The 15,981-nt window shown below is 41.5% G+C and overlaps 1 protein-coding gene across 5 annotated transcripts in view; it reads right to left on the reverse strand.

Moving 5' to 3' along the window:
- Positions 1 to 2,306: 2,306 nt before the first annotated feature.
- ercc4 (excision repair cross-complementation group 4) overlaps positions 2,307 to 15,981 on the reverse strand; it is a 38,089-nt gene continuing 24,414 nt past the window's right edge. For all 5 annotated transcript variants that reach the window (XM_048552099.2, XM_048552102.2, XM_048552103.2 and 2 more), the window contains 3 exons: positions 9,711 to 9,803; positions 8,018 to 8,130; positions 2,307 to 4,899 (listed from right to left, as the gene is read on the reverse strand). In XM_048552099.2, the coding sequence (XP_048408056.2) occupies positions 4,166 to 4,899; positions 8,018 to 8,130; positions 9,711 to 9,803 (940 nt within the window). In that variant the 3' untranslated portion in view covers positions 2,307 to 4,165. The remainder of the gene's footprint in view (positions 4,900 to 8,017; positions 8,131 to 9,710; positions 9,804 to 15,981) is intronic.

A 15,981-nucleotide genomic window follows, 5' to 3' on the forward strand; every position in this document is an offset into this window, starting at 1 on the left:
ATACAAACATTCTGTAAGTCTGCGACAAATGACAGGGGCCTCGATTCTGCTTTGCTGCCTGCCCTCCACAAACTTTGTTGATCAAAAAAAAAACTCAGCCTTGAATCTACTGAACGACCCTGCCTCCACTGTTCTCTGGGGAATTGAATCCCACAGATTTAACAACTCCCAGAAGAATCTCTCCATTTTTAAATGCGAGACCCCTAATTTCAAACAGACTTGTAGTCTACACATCCCTCAAAAAAGGGAACGGTCTCAACATCTAACCTGTCAAAGAAAGATCCCCCTCAGCTGCACACAGTGCTGCTCCCACAGTCCAAGCATAATGACGGCATGTCGATGCCCTTCACAGCATTGACTTCTGGTTCTGTAAGCTGCTGCTGCATACAGACCTGGAAAGAAGACATTAGTGGTATTACTGCTGTCACCTCTCTGCTGAGCCTACGTTTCAAAAAGATCACGTCTCATTCTTCTAAACTCTAATGGATTGAAGCCGATCCTGTATAGCCTTTCTTCATAGTTCCTTCATCCCAGGAACGTGTCAACAGCTAACATAATTTTTATCCTTTCTTAAATGAGATCAGAGCTGCACACATCACTCGAGACGCAATCTTCAACCATGGCAAGTCTACCTTTATTGTTGAACTTGATTCAAATGCAATAAACACCAACATTCCAGTTGCCTTCCTAATCACTTGTACCTGTGCACGAGGTTTTTATAACTCCTGCTCCAGAACACTCAGATCACCATGTATTGTAGATGTTAAAGGAGCACTTTGGCTGATCCCAGTAGTTGCACCGGTTCCATGGCTATCTTGCAGCTGTAGAAGTCCTCAGTTGAAAAATGCATGCATATCATCTATTCAACAAGTCATAGTGGCATGGAGCTGTACAGCAGAGAAACAGACCCTTCGGTCCAACTGCTGCATGCCGACCAGATATCCTAAATTAATCCAGTCCCATTTGCCAGTATTTGGCCCATATGCCTGTAAACTCTTCCTACTCATATCCATCCAGTTGCCTTTTAAATATTGTAATTGCACCAGCCTCCACCACTTCCTCTGGCAGCTCATTCCATACACGCACCACCCTTTGTGTGAAAACATTGCCCCTTCGGTCCCTTTTTAAATCTTTCCCCTCTCAACTTAAACCCATGCCCCTCTAGTTTTGAACTCCCCTATTCGAGGGAAAAGGCCGTGGCTATTTACTCTAACCATGCTCCTCATGATTTTATAAAACTTCAACAAACCCTCCAACCCTAGCAACATCCTTTCTGAATGCTTTCAAGTTTCACAATGTCTTTCCCATTGCAGCTGATGGACATGGATACTGATATGTTGCGCAGGGGAAATATATCTTATCAGATCAGCTATTTAGGAACCAAGAGGGGAAAGACACAGACTGATGAAATGTGGCATTAGAAGGGATCACTGGAGGAAAAAGGCAAAAGTGGAAGAGTTTAACGATAATTGGAATTAACAAAGAAACAAAGGGGGAAATGTAACTAAGTGGGGGTCAGATATTGCCTGACCAGACTTCAGTGAAATTGCAAAAGGAGCTAACTAGATCTTATTTGAAGGTACTTGGGATCCTCAAAGTGTTGTGCCTCAGATACACTACAATAACACTATTCCAGTGATGCTGCATACAATCGATTTTGTGACTCAATAAGAGGTGGATTATTTCAGACTGATTTTGACTGTTTTTGGCTACCATAGTCAAATTGCCCCTCAATTTCAAAAACTCAGACGTGACCATGTGAGATATGAATCCATAATTGGGAGTTACTTATTCTGGTTGTGCTAAGAACTACAACAATTTAATACTGACATATTAATTTAATACTGACATGTTGGGCCCTGTCCTTTGCCCACGGAAAGAACATGCCCATTCATTGTGTTTTTCTAAAGAGACGAAAGCTTACAGAGGTCGGTTGTTTCCCAATGCATTCTCTATGGCGATAACATGACCAGACTGAGGTTCTCAACTAATCAGCACCTTCCCCTGAAGCACTGTAGATTGTTGATCCCTTCAAAATTTGGTACTCTTGCAATTTTGTCCTGATGGGTTCCAGATGGAAAACTTCAAGAGCATTCTTTTAGTGCTATATCACTATACATTGGGACTGGAGAGTGGCTGGATAGCACAGCTACTGTAAGAGGTTCCAGCTGCTTGTACCGCTTTCATAAACTGGTGCAAACTGCAATATCTGAGATTCAGATCAACATGCAAGGAAAACAGGACAACTATTTTCAAATAAACCCATTATTTTCAAAGTAGAAACAACACTTTTTCCTCAGAGTCACTGATTTTTCTTTAAGTTTATTTTCAGTCAGAATTGATACACACTATACAAATATTTGAATACAACCCGCATCCCCACTCCATGAACTACAGTTTCCTAAAGGTAGATTAAAATCCACATTCATTTGTACTTACTCTTTTTTTTCCCCCCAAGAAAAAACATTCCTGAAAAGGCTTGACGTTATCTGTTCTGTTACAAACTGAATGTGGCATTAAATATTTTTAAGAAAATCTAATCTGCTTTAACATTTCAAAACGGAATGTTTTCCCACGAGTGTTACAATGAGCTGAGATCATGTCTCAACTCATAAACCAAGCAATTCCAAAAGACTTCAGAAGCCACAAATGTGCTCCAACTTTTATTTAAAATGTTTATACCCTATGACATTACAAAGGTCTAATTTATACATCAAAAACAACTTTGAGTGTAAGAGGTAGCAGATTAAATTAATTATTATTTTTAAGGCCTCATTCCTAAGAGGTGCTAGAAATGTCAGAATATTTATGTCATAAAAGTTGATTGCCAAATAGCTCAGCAGAATTTCTTACTAAAAAATTTTCACGATATCACGCAGACACTGAGATAAGACATTGATATAATGCCTTTTGTGATCAGAAGGCATTGGAATAGCTTCACAATCAATGGGATACTTTTGAAGTGTCAAATGTTGGACCTCTGGAACTGCAATAATCAGTTCATGCACAGTATAACAACAGGATGTTTGATGACTGGTTTTTGTGACGTTGACTGAGTGATAAACATTGGCCAGCAGGTGGAGGATAACACACCTGCTTTCCTCTAAGCTGTGTTATGGTACTCTTTTTAAAAAAGTATTAGTCTGAGGGCAGGCATGTTTCAGTTTAATGTCTCATTTGAAAGATAGCACCTCTGTCAGGACTGTACTCCTTCAGTATGGAGCTGCGGTGCCAGCTTTGATCTTTATGCTAAGTTTCTGGAATAGGACTCAAACCCACAACTTTCTGACTCAGAGGCAAACGTACTACCTACTGAGCTGCAGCTGACACGACTTGAACAACGACTCAGGGCTCCATCCCCTGACAGCAGTCTAACAGCCAAACAATACAGAAATCACACAATGAAAAAAAGAAACATCAGAGCTATTTCATGGATTTAAACCTCAGGAAGATTCCCATTACCTTAGTTCACCATTTATAAAATTTGCTAATGGCTTCAAAGGCAGAAGGAAAACCACAGGCAGAGTTGGATTCAATTGATAAAACAGCTTTCTGAAGCCAAGACTCCTTACGGGTAAAATGCAAATAAGCAGAAGGCTAACAAAGCCTTGGAAAACTGCAACTCATTAACATATACAGGTCCATGATGAAAAAAAGAAACACACCTTGGTTGATCATATTCAGTACTGAAAAAGCCGACTGGACTGGTTAGAAACTGCATCAGCACTTATCGACAGCCTTTAGGCAGCTGAGTTTCAAACGAAAACAGCAAGGTGAAAGCAGAACTTCTTCAGCAATATTTACGTTCCACCTTCCAGGACTTGTTCCCTTTCAAGCATTTCTGCATCTTTCTCGAGTGAACCAAAAACATTGTACAATATCTGGTAGCATTTACAGTCAAAATCCATCAACACTGAATCTGGAGCTCCCTCTGACTAAAAATATTGTAAGCAGACAAAGAGAGCTCCTGCTTTAAGTTTACTGATGGATCATAAGCCTGTAATGGGCATACTGTAATGTATTCTGCTATTTTTCTAATTATATTAAAGTTTGCATAATTAAAGTTCAACATCTCCTTAAAGTGTCTAATCTTTCCAGTTAACAGCAACTGGTAAGCACAGACATTGAGAGTAAAGTGTTTATTAAACCCTGTCCACTTTGAATATCACCTTCGATACTTTCCCTGCACTGTACAATCCAGATAGGAGGTGTGAATAAACTCCCAGAGCTGTTTGGCATTGTTGGCATTCCCCAGGATCTCTGCTAGTCGTTCCTGAGACAGTGTCACTAGTTCAGCAATGCTCCTCACATGGTTCATCAGGGCCCGACAGTTTTTTGTACTGACTCCGGGCATTTTCAGCAGGAAGTCCTGCGGGCCGGGGTTGTACCTGTCCGACTCGGAAACCATTTCAGAATCACCGCTGACCGCCACGGCAGCGGCTGCATCCGGCTCAGGCCGGTTCCGTTTCAGGTCCTCGAACAATTCAGCAGCGACGTGCGGGGAGGAGCACCACAGAAGCCGCAGCCTGGGGAAGTGAAGAGTCAGTAAGGTCAGCTTGGACGTAAGGTCATTAATGGAAATGTCCTTGTGTGCCGACCCTCTGAAGTTCAGTGAAAAAGGCTTGTTGGGGTCAAACTCGATCAGAAGCACAGGCCGCTTGTAATACCGGGACATGGTGACACACTGAGTGTACAGCCGGCCTTTGTTCAAAGAGCCTATCAAGTCACTCACGCTCTTGCGTTCAACACAGATATCGGGAGTCAGAATGTAGTCACCAACCTCCAGGGTGACTGGCTCGATGTCAATGCCACGCCGATGTATCAGGGAAGGCAGCTCACTGCGGAACTCCCGCATATCCACAATGATTCGCTGCTGCTCATGTTTCTGAGTCTGACCACCTGTATTAAGTCAAACCAAGCAAGAGAATTCATCTTCAATTAATTATTGCCCATCTATCTCCTGACATTTACTTCTACATGTTTCCTTCAAAATTTGCTTTTCATTTGTTTTATCAATCAATTTTGCTAAGCTTGCATCTGCTGAAATTTAGTGGGTCAGAGATGACCTAATTGAAACATGTAAGATCCTGAGGATGCATGTGGAAAGGATGATTTCACTTGTGGATTCTCCTCCTGAGGTTCTACAACGAGGGATCACTGTTTTAAAGCAAAAAGGGTAAAGACGGATTGAAGACAAGACAAGGAGATGAAATTTTGCTCTCTCGAGAGGATTTTCCCCTCAGACTCTAGAGCTGTCTTCCCAAAAAGGCAGGGGAAGAGATTCCTTATTAAAGGGAGAAGTTAATAGATTTGAGGCAAAAGTTGCTGGGAGAGGGGGCAGGCATGTGCACTAATCAGGTGATTGTATTAAATGATAGAATAGGCTTGAGGGGCTGAATGCCTACACCTGGTCCTAATTGTTCACATGGCACAGTTCTCCAGCCTTCTCTCGCTGACTTTAGAGAAGTTTGGTCTCAATTACACAAAGATTGGGAATTTGCCATTTGAAAAAGCTGCCCCCTTGATAACTGTAGGACAACATACTGGGGAAACAGGTTTTAGCTCGAGTACAAGAGAACCGTCCCATATAAAACATCGCTTGTCACAGCTGTACTGTCCTGCGTTCAACTTCAGGAACCTACACAACTAGAGAACATCACAAATCTAGGAGATACTGTGATTTGATGCTTCACACTATTGAAATCTCCCAAACTGGAATCAATAAAAAAAAATGAACAAAATCGACAGCTGCTTCCACCAGCAGATTACACTGCTTAAAATAGGTTGGAAAAATTTAAATTCTGTTGCATGCTAAGCTTATTAATATTGCTAAACACTTTGAATTAGCATTGAAAAACCAATTTCATAGAATCATAGCATCGCACGGTACAGAAGATGGCCACTGTGTCTATTCCAATGCCTAAAAGTGCTACCCAGCTAGTTCTAGTCTCCAGCTTTGTCCTTTTTTTAAAAAATTCTGAGGAGAGGGAATCTTTGCCTAAAATAGCACTTATTCCCATCGGGCTGTTGTTAAGAGCCAACCACATTGCTGAGGGATTGGAGTCACATGGAGGCCAAACCAGGTAAGGATGGTAGTTTCCTTCCCTAAAGGGCATGAGTGAGACAGATGGGTTTTTTCCTCCCCAACAATCGTTAATAGATTCATGGTCATTGTCAAACTCTCAAATTTAAATTTCACCATTTGCTGTGGCGGGATTTGAACCTGGGTCCCCAGAATCTGAGTTCACAGTCCAGTGATAATACCACTAGGCCATTACCTCTCACTATTGAGATAATGGAGCATTTTAAAGAGAATCACAGATTAAAGCTGGCACTGGTGGAATCTGAACTCGCACCTTGATGGAGACTGGAACTGGTGTTCAGCGCCATACTACCGCAATCTCCAAAAACCTATAAATTAACTCCATCCAAATATATATTCAGCTCTCCTTTGGAATGTGCCTCCACCACACTTCCAAGCAGAGCATTCCAAACCCTAAAAACTCTGAATAAAGAAGTTTTTCCTCATCTCACTCCTAGCTCTCTCGCCGATAATCTTGAAAAATTGTGACAGTTCGTTACTGACATACTAACTAGTGAAAACACAATACCCTTCTTTACCTGGTCAAAATTGGTGATAATTTTGAACATGTCAATAAGGTTACCTCTTAATCCTCTTTGCTCTAAGGAGAATAAGCCCTATTTCATACTTGAGGAATATCGAGTTTCTTCATTCTGATAAAAACATTCCATGTACTTATGAAGGTAATATTTTCTCCAAAATCAGTTTAATTTTGTTTTGACTTCTATCTTAATCAAATAATTTAACTATTATTAATAAATTTAAAGTAATATCCTGCCTGCTGTCCATGGGAATACTGTGATATGATTGGCTCAAATTTTATCTTTTGAAGTTGGTTTATCTTTAGAAGTTGGTTTATCTTTATTTCAGCTTCTCACAATCAAATCAGAAACTTTTAATCCTGAATATTTAAATTAAAATACAGTTCTGCCTGAGAGAACAGTACAATGTGATTGGCTTATCTGCTAGCTGACATCACTGTTGTATTATGCCTGGAATCCCGTGATTTGGTGCCAGATTTAAATAGATGTTGTGAAAGGGGAAAAACAACAGTTCCGAGATTGAGAGATTTTGGCGGTGAGTGACCAGACTAAAAGCAACATCTGGGTCGACAGACTCTAAAAACTGAGTGCATAAAGAATATTTCACTTCAGATTCTGTCCAGGGTGTTGTCTGGGGTTCTTGGGTGCTTCAATATTGTTGCCCTTCTGAACTGTGACAACATTTCATTAAATTCTTGACTTGTGCCTGGTAAACAGTGGACTGACTGAAGGGAGTTACAAAGCTTTGGCTTGCTAAAGAATACCCAGCCTCCCTGTATGTACTGGGGAATGGTGAGCTATTCCTTCCTTGAAGGATGGTTATGGACGGGAGGGTGGTTTGGGGATGGTAACACCATTTAATAGGTGGGGATACGCTTGGTATTATCTATTAGAATCACAGAATCCCTACAGTGCGGAAGCAGGCCATTCTGCTCATCAAATCCACACCAACCCTCCAAAGAGCATCTCATCCAGAGCCACTTCTCCATCTGTGCCTTTCCCACAGCTAATTCACCTAGCCTGCATATCCCTGGGCACTATAGGAAATCTAGCATGGCCAATCCACCTAATCTGCACTTCTTTGGAGGAAACCCACGCAGACCATTTCCCAGGGGTGGAATTGGACCCGAGTCCCTGGCACTGACAAGCAGCGGTACACGCCAATGAGCCAAATCAATGTGAGGTGCAACCATTAACTGTTGTTTCAGATTTAGTGCCCTGTTGCATGCAGGTGTGAACTGTTTCACTAGCTGAGAAACTGGGAATGGAGCTGAATACTAGAACAAAATGCACCACCTCAGACCACACAATGAAGGGGTTCATCCTGGTGACAATAACTTCAGGTTTGAATTCACAAAGAGGGAAATAAAGAGCTTTCCCGGTTTACACAAACCTGCTTTCCTTGTGTCTGCAATAGCAGTTGCTGGGGCAACACTTCGTGTAAGGTCTGGATTTAAATCATCTCTTCCTTCTCTCTCCTCAGGGATAACCATTATTGCCTTCTCCCTAAACATGAGCAGGATAGAGAATCATATTTGAGAATATTTGCCATTCAGTTTAAGAAGTCCTCACTCGTTAATGTAAAGATACTTTGCAAACATGCAGGCAGGCCCTGGGTTGCAAATGGGTTCCATTCTGGACTCCACTCACAAATCAACCTGTATGCAAGTGAAAACACAACGCAGGTCAATAGAAAGCAGCTGCTCCTAAGCACTGGAAACATTCATATGTCAGATCTTTAAAATTACACTCCACGTGGGATCATGTTCATTAGACAGATGATTGAAAACTGGGGACCCCACTATTTTAATTGCATTTGTCAGTTATAATGTGGGCACAGTCAACAATTGGTGAGTCCTCGAAAACAAAGTGGATAAACACAGCAGGCCAAGCAGCATCTCAGGAGCACAAAAGCTGACGTTTCGGGCCGAGACCCGAGTCCTCTTCTGGAATACTGTGCCCAGTTATGTGAAGGATGTTATTTAGTTGGAGAGGGTTCAGAGAAGTTTGCAGGATGTTGCGGGGTATGGAAGGCTTGAGTTACAAAGAACGCCTGAATAGGCTGGGACTCTTTTCACTGAAGTGTAGGAGGTCAAGAGGTAACCTTATAGAAGTTTATCGAATGAAATAATGAGAGTTGTACATAGAATAAATGATAGTTGTCTTTTCCCTAAGAAGGGGTATTTCAAGAGTAGGGGCACAATTTTAAGGTAAGAGGAGAGAGATTTAAGAAAAGACAGGAGGGGCTTTTTTTTTAAACACAGTGGGTGATTTGTGTGTGGAATAAAGTTCCTGAGGAAGTGGTGGATACAGGTACAATTACAAATATTTAAAAGACATTTGGGTTGGTATGCGAATAGGAAAGATTTGGAGGGATATGGTCCAGGAGCAGGCAGGTGGGACTACTTTAGTTTGGGTTATGTTCAGCACGGACTGCTTGGATCAAAGGGTCTGTTTCTGTGCTGTATGGCTTTATGATTCTAAATAGCATTTATTGCTGAAGTTAACAGAAGGGGAAAGAACTAAAAGGTACCAGAGACACTTTTAGATTAAAACAAATATCAGCAAAATGACAGCACGTGCATTTAAGACAAACAGGAAGGGAATTTCTTGCAAAGATTTATTTTGTCTCCAATGAAGTCATGCTGGAAGCCTGCAAGTAAATGCACTGAAGGTGCATACAGGCTAAAAACCCCCCAATAAACACATGGAGAGTTCAGACAGAAAACCTTACTAGCTGTTATTCTTATAAGTGAGACGAGTTTGCCGATTTGTATTCGAAAATTACACAAGCTGATAAGCTTTCACAATTCCCATTTTGCTGAATTTGATCAGTCACATTCATCTGTAACCGCATGCGAGAAACACTGATATCTTTTTATCAACTGAATAAATGGGTCTTCTCTGTCAATATTTTATTGTCCTTGGGTTTGGTTGACAATTGAATAAAATGGGCTAAATTGTTTAATGGAAGTTAAAGACATTTCCACAACAAAAGGGGAAATTAGTCCTCACTTTAAGTTAACTTTACAGAGCATTTTGTTCACAGTAAAGACTCTATTGGAGATATATTTCCATTTGTTTACCTTATCAAAAGCTCAAAAGCCGTTTTCTCTTTCCTCAGCTTGGTCAGGTAACGCTGCTCTTCTGTAGAGCCTCCATATATTAGGAAATAAACCCTGAAAGAAATTAAAATCGAACACATCGGGTTTTCAGGCACCACATACACGTAATGATTCATCCTGAAACATGTACACAACTGCTGCTTAGGTTAAGGGAAAGGTGGAATATTTATGTTGAGCTGACACAATATCCCTTTGATTCGATTCCATTAGTCCCACTGCAAGTGCTCAGATTGCCTCATTAACTGTGTGAAATTGAGGTGACTATTCTGATGGAGATAAACTTGATCACCAAGCTGCTGCAAAGAAAAACATTTTTCCATTTCTTCACTTGAATGAATGAGTGGAAGAGGAAAACGGCACACACACAGAAACAGATAAAACTTACATCCATTACAAAAATAACAGCACAAATGGGCTAGTTGGCCTGACAGTCTACACCTGTATTTCTTCTCCTCACACCTCACCTAACATTAGTAATGCATTTGTCAATTCCTTTCTCCCTCCATCTAATGCTCTCTTAAAGACATTGATGTTATTTGCCCTAACTAGCCTTTGCAGTAGCAAATTTGACATTGTAACCACTTTCCAGATAAAGAAATGTTCAGAACACAGGGCAGCACATCAAGTACAGAACAATGAAAAGTCTTTCTCAACTGCTGAACATAGTAACAGCAGGTCAAGGGTAAAGCTGCATGTCAGGGAAGGAGCAGACAGAGGGGGGAAGTGGGTGCTAAAAACAGTCTCAATTAGGCTTTTTATCCAAAACCCTACTCCCATCTTTTCTCCACACAGCACCATTTCAGCACGAGCAGAAAGCAGCGAGATGAGCCAGAGCTGCAAAAAGGAATTAAATAATCTGGATCACCACCGTCCAGTATGACTGCAGGACTCACTTTAGACGTAGGCAGGTAACAGTTGAAAAGAAACGACGTGCAGAAACTGTGGAGCTCGTCCTGTGGCACCAAGTAATTTATATTCTTTATTAACGCATTAAGCGTTCCTAGTCTATTGAATTGATGCAGTGAGCTGCTACATAGTACTGTCCCGATTATTTATGGCTGATGCTGAACAACCACAAGCACAATTTAGTTATAAAATCTCCAGTCTCAAGACTTTCCTTGCTGACAGTTACAAATGAACCTCGTAGTTCTGCAGAGCAAATAACACCAGAGTCACAGTCAATGTGAACGTGTCCTTATTCACCTTAACACAGCTCCCACACAACTGGAATCCCATATTGGACATCTGGCAAGGTAACAAACAGGCTGAAGAGTGGGTAGCAATGACGCTAGCAGATACAAGATGCTACTCACTTCTGGAATCCCTGCGGCAAGTTCAATGCAGTGATGGGTGAGCAGTCGCCAATGGCTGCTTTAAGGCGTAATGGAAGCTAGTTTTACAAAAACAGTGCAGCAGCACAAGTGAAAACAGAAATTGCCAGAGAAACTCAGTAGCTCGGGCTGCATCTATGGAACGAGAAGAACAGTCAATGTTGAGTCCAGTGACCCATATGGACTCAAATACTAACTGTTTTCTCTCCACAGATGCTTCCACACCTGAATTTCTTCAGCAATTTCTGTTTTTGTTGTTTCAGATCCCCAGCATCTGCAGTTCTTTGTTTTACTGCAGTATGGTGGCACAGAATGGAAGTAAAGCAGATAGACACAGTTAGGGGAGGTGCGTGCAGAAAATGATTTTACAAATAGGACGGGAACATGAATAGAGCCATTTTCGAAGTTCATTAGTAATTACTGTAATGGGAGTAGCTTCTTGCCTACGTTCTCAGACGGTGAACTAATGTCCAGATCTACCTGGAACCCACAGGTCATTTAATTTAAAATAATGTAATTTGCACTTTAATCAAAAGCGATGGGAGAAGTAATATTTTCTCTTCAGATGAACATTTTCATGCAAGAAATCTCTTGCAACTTTCACTGCTCATTCATTCCAATTAGGCTTTTTAAATAAGATGTCTGATCCTGAGCTCAATCCACTTTTCCAAATCATGTCGCTGGATTCCACTAAGATTTAAAAGTCTAGCATCTACAGCTATATTCTAAATGATGGTGCATCTACAGATGTCTAGTGTAGAATGAACTACGAATGTGTGGAACACATGAGGATTCTGAGCTCAAGAACTGCTAATAGAATCAGAGAATTATTGGAGAGCACGAGGCTGTTCAGTTCATTGTGCCCATGCTGGCTCTCTGAGCAGTATCTCATTGCCCTACTGTCTCCCTACAATCTTGCACATTAGATGTTGCATTTTAAAATAACAAATTGTCTTTTGATGGTCTTGTTTGAACTTATTTCCACCACACCTTCATGCAGTGCTTTCCACACCCTAACCACTTGAAGTATGAGAAGAGTTGTTCTTCATGTTACTTTTAATTTTTTTTACTAAATTACTTTAAATCGGTGTCCTCTCGTTTTCGATAACATTGCCTGCTTGGTGCCTTGATTCACAACACTGGTTCAGAGAGGAACATACAGGGAGAAAGGGAGAATCCAGTCACTGCAGTGCCAATGATACCAGTAGGACACCAAACAGGTACTGCATAGTCAGTATGAAAAGCCAGGCACAAACTAAGCAGCCGAATCCAAAATTTAATAATCTCTACATTATTACAACAGCCATGTGCAAACAGACAGGGGCAAATAAAATGAGGGAAACAAATGTATGACCCAAACTGTACAGTAAGAGTGAGCACTAGCTCGTGGCATAGTTGCTTCAGTGCTGGAAAAGTGGGAGCTGTATCATTGAGATGCTCTATACTTGAACTGTGCTGGGACTGGTGTTTCAGTCAGTTGCATAACCAGAGATGACGACAGGAATTTAAACTAAACAGGGTGGGCAAGGGATCAAATTTGGAAAAAGTTTGGAAAATACATGAATAGGAAGGGCTCAGAGGCATATGGGCCAAATGCTGGCTAATGGGATTAGATTAATTTAGGATATCTGATGGGCATGGACAAGTTAGACTCTATGGAGTCAACCAAAAAATAGACAGAAGGCAAGAGAGCAAGTTATTATTATGAGAAATGATAAACAGGTTGTTTCAGGAAACAGCAGGAACAGCAACTCACATTCCGTTTGGGAGACCTGCAGCCCAATGGTATCAATGTGGACTTCACAAGCTTCAAAATCTCCCCTTACCCCACTGCATCCCAAAACCAGCCCAGCTTGTCTCTGCCTCCCTAACCTGTTCTTCCTCTCACCTATCCCCTCCACCCACCTCAAGCCACACCTCCATTTCCCACCTACTAACCTCATCCCGTCTCCTTGGCCTGTCCGTCCTCCCTGGACTGACGTAGCCCCTCCCCACCTATACTCTCCTCTCCACCTATCTTCCCCTGTATCCATCTTCGATCCACCTCCACCTCTCTCCCTATTTATTCCAGAACCCTCACCCCATCCCCCTCTCTGATGAAGGGTCTAGTCCCGAAACGTCAGCTTTTGTGCTCCTGAGATGCTGCTTGACCTGCTGTGTTCATCCAGCTCCACACTTTATTATCTTGGATTCTCCAGCATCTGCAGTTCCCATTATCTCTGTTTCAGGAAAGGATTTTTTTTTTTTGTGGGGGGGGGGGGGGGTGGGCAAGCCTGGAGTATTTTCAGAAAACACAACGGATACGTCTGAACAAGAAAAAAATCCTAACGCGATAAAAGGCACATCCTGGATCCTCATGCCTCATGCCCCATTCTCAGATGTCATGGTGGGATTGAAACCCTTCTCCCTGGAAAAATTGGATCTAATGGCATTCCCATGACACCAATGTTGCCTCCAAACAAGTTGGGACAAGAGTGAAGTCAAGGTGGAGAGACAATAAAGTGCAACAAAGTACGAAAGAACGCTGTTAAACCCTTGCCTGATCCTGTCGAGTTAGGAATAAATTTCTGTGGGAACGCCTCGGAATTCCTGTACAATCCCATCACAAAACCAAACACTGCTCTTGGGACGCTACTGTTTCCTAAATGGGCAAGAAAAGAACGGGACCTGGAGGAACAGGGGAGGGGTTGTCATGTCGTACGGAGGGCAGAGGTGGAGAGGGTATGGGTGACTCCCAAAGACTGGATTTATCTAGCTCACTCTCATTCTCAATTTTTTCCGTGATTTTGTTGCACTGAGTCCCTCTCCCTCTGCTGCAGTGCAGAGTCCACTCTTCTTATCTCCTGCTCGTAGACCAGCTTGGGAGGTTCCACATTTGACATGGTGACTGATTCCTAAGTAAATAGGGGTGTTACCTTCCTCCACAAGAGTATTTATGCCTTACCACACCTCCTTCTTCTCCTTTTCGGTGATGGAATGGGCTACTTGTTAATGCAAGATAAGCCTCTTCCTCAGGAGTTAGAGAGAAGCATGGTTTGGTACAGAAGTCTTGGGCCCTTCATCTTCACGGCCCTATGAAGAAAGGCTGAGGGACTTGGGTCTGTTCTGTTTGGAGAGAAGGAGGCTAAGAGGGGATTTAATAGAGACATACAAGATGATCAGAGGATTAGATAGGGTGGGCAGTGAGAGTCTTTTTCCGAGGATGATGACTTCAGCTTATACAAGGGGGCATAGCTACAAATTGAGGGGTGATAGATTTAAGACAGATGTCAGAGGCAGGTTCTTTACTCAGAGCATGGTAAGGGCGTGGAACACCCTGCTTGCCAATGTAGTTAACTCAGCCACATTAGGGGCATTTAAACCGTCCTTGGATAAGCGTATGGATAATGATGGGATAGTGTAGGGGGAGGGGCTTAGATTAATTCACAGGTCGGCGCAACATCGAGGGCCGAAGGGCCTGTTCTGCCCTGTATTGTTCTATGTTCTATAATTGTGGAAAGGTGGGTGGCAGGTCAGAAAAGTGAATTTAAAAGGTTGATAAGGTAGAAAAAAAATAGAATAGAGAGAATTTAAGAAAGAAATATAAAACCAGACTGAAAGAGTATCTACAAGTATTTTAAAAAGAAACAAGTTAACAAGGTGAGTATTGGGGCTTTGGAAGTGACTCTGGGGTGTTAACAATTGAAAATAAAGCGCTAACAGTCTTGAATACAGAGAACACAAGTAGCTGTAAAATAGGAAAAAGGGAAAGGAGAAGACAAGAGTCTTACTATTTACTAACGAAGTGAGACTGAACTAATTGTTCGAGCTGAAGACTGACGAGTTTCCAGGTTCTGATGGACTTTATCATAAGGTCTAAAAAGTGTCTAGTGACAATAGCTGGTGTGCTGGTTTTAATTTTCAAATGCTTGCAAATGGGACTAGATTATTTTCCTAGATTCAGGGAAGGTTTCATTAGACTGGAAAATAGACAATATAATGCCTTTATTCAAAAAGGGAGAAAAAAAACAGAAAACTACAGGCTGAACATCTTTTGTGGGTAAAATGTTAGAAATTATGATTAAAGATATTATAGCAGTGATCTTAAAAATATAAATTTATCAGACAGAAAATCATGTTTAACCAATTTGTGGAAGTAACATATTCTGGATAAAGTGTACTGCACTTTGATAAAGACATATCAAAAGCTACTGCTGAAAATATATCTCATGGTGTAGGGAGTAATGTATTTGCATGGATAAAATATCTGTTTGCAAACAGGAAACCAAGAGCAGCTATAAATGGGCTAATCCTTAGCTGGCAAGATATAATAAGTGGTGAGTCAAAGCTGGGGCCTCAATTCTTTACAATTTAAAAAAAAATTGACTCACATGATAGGGTCAAAGATATAAGTAGCAAACTTTGTTGACGACACAAAGTCAGTCAGGAAGGTAAGTTGTGAATAGAACAGAAGGAAGCTGCAAAGGGATACTGATAGGTTACATGAGTAGGAAAGGTTGTGGCATGTGCAGTACAGTGTGGAAAAATATAAAATTGTACACTCTGGCAGGAAGAATTAAAAACAGTCTAAATGGTGAGAGACTGCAGAGCTCTGAGATAGAGATAGGTGTGCGCGCTACTGCAATGCATTGTAAAAGACTCACATGCAGGCAACAGTAAGTAACAAGGAAAGCTAATAGAATGCAGTGGTTTACCAAGAGGGGAACTGAATACAAAGGTAGGGAAGTAATATTCCAGTTATTCAGGCCATTGGTCAGGAATACCATGCACAGTACTGGCTTCCCTATTTAAGGAAGGATATAAATGTTTTGGAAGTGATTCAGAGGTGGTTAACTGGACTGATACTTGGAATGAGTGGGCTGTCTTGCGAGGAAAGGTGGGGCAGGCTAAACTTATATTGC

This window comes from Stegostoma tigrinum, chromosome 23, assembly GCF_030684315.1.
Source record: "Stegostoma tigrinum isolate sSteTig4 chromosome 23, sSteTig4.hap1, whole genome shotgun sequence".
NCBI classification, from domain to species: Eukaryota; Metazoa; Chordata; class Chondrichthyes; order Orectolobiformes; family Stegostomatidae; genus Stegostoma; species Stegostoma tigrinum.